Genomic DNA, 8310 nt, shown 5'->3' with positions numbered 1-8310 from the left:
TGCAAACAATTCTTGTAAGCTGAAAATCTCCCAGTTCTTCCATGGCCTGCATACTCACCAGACATGTCACCCATTGAGCATGTTTGGGATGCTCTGGATCGACATGTACGACAGCGTGTTCCAGGTCCCGCCAATATCCAGCAACTTCGCACAGCCATTGAAGAGGAGTGGGACAACATTCCACAGGCCACAACCAACAGCTTGATCAACTCTATGTGAAGGAGAGGTGTCGCACTGCATGAGGCAAATGGTAGCCACACCAGATACTGACTGGTTTTCTGATCCACGCCCCTACCTTTTTTTTAAGGCATCTGTGACCAAAATATGCATAGCTGTATTCCCTGTCATGTGAAATCCATAGATTATTTCAATTGACTGATTTCCTTATATGAACTGTAACTCAGTAAAATCTTTGAAATTGTTGCGTTTGTATTTTACATTTTAGCTGATGAGCGTAGTAGTGTGTTTAGAGCACAAGTCCAGAAAGCACTTTTGTTCGGCAACATAGCCTAACAAAAGTGATTAGCCTGAGAAATTGGCAGCTGAAAGAAGGGCTTAATGCAACATCTCGTCAGAGGAATCATTAAAAGTTAATTTGTATCATACAACATTTCTACGTTTCTATGTGAATATCAGTTATTTCGCTAAGTTTGGGAGGTGGGAATCAGTGGTTATAAAAACCTGTCAGTTGTATAAATATTCACTATACCAGTACATGCCATGAAACGATCAGGAACCGTCTGTGAATCCACTAAAGTTGATTTGTGGGGACCAAATCGGAGGCTTTTGCACTCTCTTTTAATAGCCGAGGCCCCCATAGACTTTCTGCACCTGGTGCTAAGAACCTCAACGACGGCCCTCATAGTGGGCGTAGTTAAGTTGCTTTAGAGTAGACATATGACGTGCCCAAGGGAAACTGATCGCGTCTGACCTGCCATACACCCTCGTGTTCCCTGGGCCTACCGAGGTCGACGCGAGGTAATTGTGGAGTAATGGCCTGTATAAACGCAGTAACACGGGCAGATGCTTTTGTCAGCATCAATCTATTAAGGTACTACTCATGTACTGCACTTAAGTACCCGTTCTTGAATTACTGGGAAACTTAGTCGGATGCCAGTAGTTTGAGCTAAAAAGCATGGCATATCTGCTCTCTTGGATAGGGCTTGATTATGACCGAATATCAATTATTAGTCATTGGCAAGGGTAATGACAAGCACTCACTTACAAATAGTTTCCACTCGGTTCTCTGTTTTGTATTTACTATAGTTTAACATGATTTGGTCTTCTAAAGTGCTGTAATATAATAGGTGCCAGTTATAATCATTCCGAATTACGTTGGTCCATAAAACTCATCGTAAACACCTCATTTGGTGCATTGGAGTGCCTGGATCCAGTAAGTGTTGGTAGTTGTCTGGGAGTCCAATGTTTTCAGTGAATAAATTAGGACCTTGAGGTAGGCGAGAAAACAGGCTAAATGACGGGTTCTATGGCTCGTATCCACCTCTATGAACAAAGCAACGTTGCTGTTGTGACTGAGCCTCTAACATCTCATGTGTGAATCCCTTTGTGCAAATTCTTCTTCCTCTCCTTTTGTGAGCCGGGCCAGACATTCCAAAGAGCTACAAAAGCCTCAACTTCCTAATTGCCGATATGTGTTTTCATGAGACATAGTGAGAGGTACGCTTAGCGTGCAGGTACAGATAAAGGAGAGAAAGACCTTGACAAAGCAGGCCCATTCAGAGAAGAATGATAACAAACACAGTTCTTTCAAATATATCTGCCTTTACTTGATTCGTGTACTGTACAGCATTTCATTATTATCTGACAGTCACTATTATTCTAAATGACAATAATGGCTATCATTTACTACAAAAAGTTGCATAAATAATTTACATGTGGAAATAAAAAATAAATATGCAGTTAATTTCTTTGAGTCTGCAAGGTTTTTTCCCCCCCCCCGACTGCTTTTAGCCAAAAGACCAGACAGGAACAATATGTACAATCAAGCTATACATGACAACTCTACTTATATGACAAAATCTTTTCCAGTTGCTATTTCAAACACACAATTGAACAAGACGGAAACGTTGTCAGTACAGTTTAGAAAACTGGAAATCAGGAAGCAATATGAGAGAATGGAACAATGGAACGTGGACAATAAGTGGAAACATTGTGAGTATTCTTCATGAAATACAGGCCAGGCCGTAGTACTGTAATGGTTGAAAAAGGGGGAATGGGTGGTCAGCATGGGCAGACTGGGCATCCACAACTTTTTCCTGTCTGTCTGTCTTTCTGTCTATTTCTGTCCGTCTGCATCCTGCAGGATATCAACAGCCAATATCAAACAATTCAGATTGAGAGTCCGTTTTTTATCTCATTCCTATCTTTCCTGTCAGTGCTATTCAGAGAATGGGGCTGAGAGTCAGAGAAAACAATATTTTTTTCTCCCTCACACTCTAGGTTCACAATGAATAGAATAGGGATATGACTAGTTGGTCGCCAATGTTATTTGCTGCTGACAAAATAGTTCCGGTCAGTGTGGGTTTAGTGGAGAATGTTGTGCCAGAAGGTAACAACAGGCACAATTACTGGAGCCGCCTCCACACGTGGACCTTTTGTGTGTGTGTGTGTGATTCCTGCAAACAGGAACCAGCCATGTCTAGCGGAAATTCTAAACACAGGAATGGGCTCATTTAGTCATTAAGACGAGTCACAGGAATGCCCAGTTGCCTGTTTGACCGAAGGGACCCTGGTCTTGGACTGCTGACACAACCATTTCCCCTCTCTCACTCTCCCTCTGCCTCTCTCACAAGGGCTCTAGGGGCACTGGGCCAGGGGCCCTAACTGACAGCTCCTGTAAGGCTGCTACGGAGCGAGGAGGGCCCTGGGAGGCTCCTGGTGAGTGAGTTGCTGCCCGGGCTGTCATGCGACTGCGTGGTCTGCGGTCGAGGCCAGGGCCTCTCAGGCCTGTCAGCAGCCCACTTCCAGAGCCTGAAGCCCCAGGGCTACCACGTGCTGCTACGGTACAGTACACACAGCCATGGAACAGATGGATTAGAACCAGTTACAGCATAGACACCTTTCAACCCTATAGGCCTATCAAGCAGTGTAGCCTGCCCGCTGGGTGTTTTCACAGGTGGGGTTTGAGTTTAGGTGCACCTCTTGCTGTGGCTAAGGTAGATTCTGCTTGTGCCTGAGTCAGAGGCCGTTATCTATGAACTGGCCAGTCACATGGCCTTCCCTGGCATAGTCTGTTGACTCATTTGGTCATGCAAATCAAAAGTTCTGAAATATGTTTGAAAATAGGCTGCAAAATCTACAGTGCCTGTCTGGTGAGAAAAACGCATGTCAAGCCAGTCCAACAAACAGCTTAACAAATCCCTTTTTTGTTGAAAAATGTCTCTTCCTCTCCCTCTTCCAATGAAGGAGCCGTGTCGGGTTGTGTGTGACATGTGCGTGTGTATGAGTGAGCGTGCTACTTTGGTCTCTGCATTTGTACGGAAGAAGGGAAGGAATCCTCAGTAGGAGTTGCTGACCAGCGCCGGGGTGTTGCTCTTGCTCTGACTCCCGGGCAGCCGGGTGCGTTTCTTGTTGCGCCGGGGCTCGGGCGAAGAGGAGGCCTCCTTGGCATCTGACTGGTTGTGGTGGCGGCTGTAGCGCTTGCACTTGCAGGAGGTGACCACGCGGATTTTGTAAGTCCGGCTGTTGCCGTTGGGGCACTGCAGCTGCACCCGCTGGGTTCGGGAGTGGGCCGGGATGCAGCGGTAGTCGGAAGCGCTGCTCCGCCACCATTTCCCGCGCACGATGGAGTTGGGTAGGAGGTGGGTGGGCATGCACTGACCCGAGCACACCAGCTCCTTGACGGGCTTGGCACTGCGGCAGGAGCCGTCAGTGATGTAACGGGTGGAGCGCAGCTCCCTGCAGCTCAGCTCCGAGGCACCTGGGGTGAAGAGGAGGATATCAAGGTTACACAATCTGTGGCATCCCTCCAAACCGAACACTTTGAAGTCGGACCGACTCGAGGAAACAATGTTCCATTTAACTGTTCAAGAGCAGAGAGCTTGAGAGCTGTGTCTCTGTGAGACGTGCTGAATATGTCAATGACAAAAGTACGTGTGGGTCAGTGTCAAAAGTATGATTCCCACCGTGCGTATAATGTTATTTGTTTATTCTAAGAACTTGGTTTGATTGCATGCGTGGAGTTGGGCTGGGAAATGGAATATGAGTCTCTATTTAATTCATCGGAAATGTTCATAAACTCTTAAACTCATAAACTCATAAACATAACATTTAGAATTTCTTTAACGCAGAGTGCACTTTTTACAACACATTTGAATGGTAATTAAATAAATGCAATGTTGATATACAAATCGAATTCAAAATCAATGTTGTCCCCATGTTTGGTTAAGGGCTCAGTATAAGGGGGGAAAATAAGTTGCAACTGAACACTAACGTTGATGCATGATCTGATAATGACTGTTGCCTGACAATGAGGTTGGATGTGGAATTCCAGCTGGCAGCAATCAGCTGATAGTAAATCCAGACCAGAATGCTATTAAACAGCTCAATCAAACATAATGGAGATTTAAATCGGAAACAAAAGCTGGCATACACAAAACAGGCCCTCCGGAAAAAGGATGTGAAGATTGGAAACTTTCTCTAAATGCTTGTTGTCATTCCTAAATACAACATTTGACAATTGGAAATGAGACAAATGTACCAAATGACTTGAAAAAGCATATTCAGTGCATAATTGGTCATTCAATATGTTGGCGATGGCCTTTTCAACAGCCCTATGCATGAGTTATTGTCCTCTTTTTTCTAGGTGGCGTGTAGAATGGCAGAGGACGTGTCGGTTTAAGAAATTATACACTCTTGAGATGCATCTGTTTTCGTCTGTGGCTTCTCATTTGCAAAAAAAAGGCAATAAAAAAGGATTCATGGAAGGATGACTTTTCCCTCCCCTCAGAGAACCTGATCTGGTGTTATTTTGTGGCTCGGCTGGTCGGGCAGGCCACAGCATAAGGTCTCTCTCCTGTTCTCAGGTCTCTCCCAGTGTGCTGACTGCTGGGCCCAGGGACCAGGGATGGACTGTCCTGGAGGGGAGCCAGACAGAGGTCACCCTCTCTGCCTCAATGACTCCACTGGGGACCATGGGAAGAATCATGGGAAGATATGGTACTCCCAGAGGAAGGCAGATAGGCCTATGAGAAAGACCCCTATCGCATATGATATGACCCAATAGATGATTATTTCTCTCTCTCGGTTGATGGATATTGCTCAGTATAAGAGGAGACTTAGAAAGACGTGTGTTCTTCCTACCCCACCACGAAGCTACAGGTGTAGGATCTTAATCTGACCGCCCTGGTGCAAGAAATGTAATATGCATGGTGTATTTGAGGTTTAAAAACCTTTCTGAAGTTTATAATTTCCACTTTGACATTTCTGACTTGACTTCCCCTTACGAAAAATATATCAAGCCCATTAATTATAATCTATATAATAAATGACATTTCATGTTGGTGCAGGTTTATTTCCCCTCTGTAGCAAACGGTCTCAAATTAATATCCTACATATGTATCTGTTGTTTATCGATTTCAAGTATTATGTTAAATGTATCTCATCCATCATTACAGTATTTTATATCCTAATCACAACATTTGTCATTTTTACTCTTCGCACAACTTCTTTTAGATTTGAAGTGACATGATTAGATTAGGGGAAAACTGGGAAAGAATGACATTGTGCATCTTGAATCCATGAGACAAGGCAATCAGAGATATTTCCTCTGTGAAAATCAGCATGACTACAGCATAACCTTTACTGGCCACAGGTGGGACTCATTCTCTATCACAGTGTTGCAATTTCCAAATACCCTGAAGAAATCCCCTAAGAGCAGAAACTCTTGGATTTTCTATTTGGACACATGATGTTGCAATTAAATAGTTATGGCATAGGGAGACCTGAACTAATTCGTTGTATAAAAAAGAGGGAAATAGCACCAAGGATCGAGTGAAAACCCTGATCTCTCATAAGTGCAGGTCTTCAGATTGTGTGAGGATGAAACCACGGGCATATTATGTGTCTGTGACATATTGCCCTATCAGCCTTGGCATAGCATTCATCTAACCGCAATCCGGCTTCCTCCATTGAACAGTACAGCTGTTCCAGTCTAATGCATCAGCAGGGAAAGCTGCAATTTAAAACAGCCACTGAAGGTTGAGGCATTACTCATGATATTGCGATGAACTATTCTACATACAGAAAGTAGCACTTCTCGGGCACTTTCATAAATGAAACATTATTGTATATTCTGGGTGGTCTTTGGAGGGTTTCTTTGCATAATGATCTACATAAACCACACAGGTGATGTTTCATTATTCTCCAGAGACTATAGGCTACATTGATATTTTAATCAATACCGTGCGCATTTTTTATGATTAAAAGGTCTTGTGTGGTCTTGCACATTGACAGAAACGAATTAACCCGTGCCTAAAGGATGAGACGCTATGCTGGGAAATGAGCAGTTCGCGTCTTTGAACAGTGCTGACGGCCCAGAAGCTCAGTGCTTGAGAAATAATGCCTTATCTATCTCACATGCGTAACATTACAGGTTATTAGATATTGTCAAACCGTTTACCACAAATTGAAAACGCAATTTTTTCACTAAGTGATTTCGCACATTATGCACCAGAGCATATTGCGCATTGATCTCCATGAGATATTAACACTATTCCACGCAGTTTATTTCAAACTCCTCGATTTGATATAAGTATCCTACGAATAAATCTAACTCGGTGTTAGAGTAAATTCGAAGGAAATATTTGTTAGATTGATTAAACAATATCCCAACGTATTCAATTAAATTGATGAAAGATTATCCATACAGAGACATCGTTTCTCTATACCAATCTCACATTGTAGGCTACGAGTGTTTCACAAGTAAAGCAATTAATTATTACAACTATTCATAATGCGCCTTGAATATGGACATCCTCTATTCCTTCTAGCTATGTAGGCTACCAGACAACGTAAAAATGTATACTCACTATAGGAGGCTGTGTTTGCTGATGATCTCCTTCCCCCGTGTTTTGGTCGATTCATTGTATTATTGTTATTATTAGAAGCTTGCAGTATTGGTTCCCCGGGAGGCTGTATGTCTTCAGTATATTCTGGTACGATCTCTGTAGCATCGTTTTTTAGCACCCTCCATCCTTGCACGAAGGTACAACATCCCTGTAGCAGCAGCAGCACCGTGCTGGAGACAAGGAGCGCGAGAGACACCTGCATGCTTATCGATTTGCGGAGCTGGAAAAAACTATGGGTAACATGCGCTCTGTGACAAGTTGACCAATTCCTCCCATACAAGAAACCTTGACGCTATTTAAGTACCTCGGCGTTCGTCAAAACTGACAATTGAGTGCTTACACGAAGTGGGAGGGGTCCTGCCCCCGCCAAATTCATTGAAACTGGAGAGGTGCATGTGCGCGCGCCAAGAGAGGTGCGTGCGGGTTTTGGGTTGGTTGGTTTGAGGGAGACAGCGCATCTAGTTCCTGTATTGCCTCATTTTCCCTTCGTGATTCATGCAATATGTACGTGTCTCTAAAATATTCCAGTTGTTTTGATGTGGTATTGTTTGGAGTGATGCAGGGCGCAGTCTCGATGACCATTGAGTGATGTTTTATGGCGAGGCTGGTTCCCCCTCCATCATAGACAATGTGTTTGATAGCTGGCGCAATTTTGTGTTGTAAAAAAATATGCAAAATTGTGAAATTCGTACACGTTGACAGGTCGCAACAGTCTATTTACAATATTACTTGCTTGTTTTATAGTATTTATTTTATTGTATGCTCGTGTATCTGCTTTTGAATTAATAGACTATTGACTAACTTGGCTATTGACTAACTTCAAACATTTATTGCAGCCGAAAAAGTATCTATAAAAATGTAACACCATTCATCATCAAACAATCTCATTAACTCATTATCACTATTTTTTTTATTCACTGAGAATGACACGTGGAGTCCCATCCTGGTTTCAATAAGATAATTAGGATGGAAAAGATGGACCCAGAAAATTCTTGGCATCCTTGAAAATCACAGCCTTTGGATTTGCAGAGGTGTCATGCCCATATGGGGCACAAGGGCACCTGCTGCCTGATATTTTGTTTGTTTATGTAATTAAAAATAAATAATATATAGCCTGTATTTATTTTTTATTTTTCTTAATACATTTTTCAGATGTTAAATGAATTACTTAACTTCATTTTTAAGAACACGTTTTATCATAATGATTTATATATATAAAAAA

The 8310-nt window shown here is 42.9% G+C and overlaps 1 protein-coding gene across 1 annotated transcript; it reads right to left on the bottom strand.

Annotated features, from left to right (window-relative positions):
* Positions 1-1765: 1765 nt before the first annotated feature.
* On the bottom strand, positions 1766-7412 carry LOC139581006 (sclerostin-like). The gene is made up of 2 exons (XM_071410290.1): positions 7050-7412; positions 1766-3940 (listed from the first exon to the last, which is right to left on the bottom strand). Exons 1-2 carry the CDS (start codon positions 7288-7290, stop codon positions 3519-3521), a joined length of 663 nt encoding a protein of 220 aa, XP_071266391.1. The 5' UTR covers positions 7291-7412; the 3' UTR covers positions 1766-3518.
* Between the last annotated feature and the right edge of the window lie 898 nt (positions 7413-8310).

Source organism: Salvelinus alpinus, chromosome 7 (assembly GCF_045679555.1).
Source record: "Salvelinus alpinus chromosome 7, SLU_Salpinus.1, whole genome shotgun sequence".
NCBI classification, from domain to species: Eukaryota; Metazoa; Chordata; class Actinopteri; order Salmoniformes; family Salmonidae; genus Salvelinus; species Salvelinus alpinus.
The sequence above is the reverse complement of the archived record's forward strand: the minus strand, read 5'-3'. Positions and strand labels throughout refer to the sequence as shown.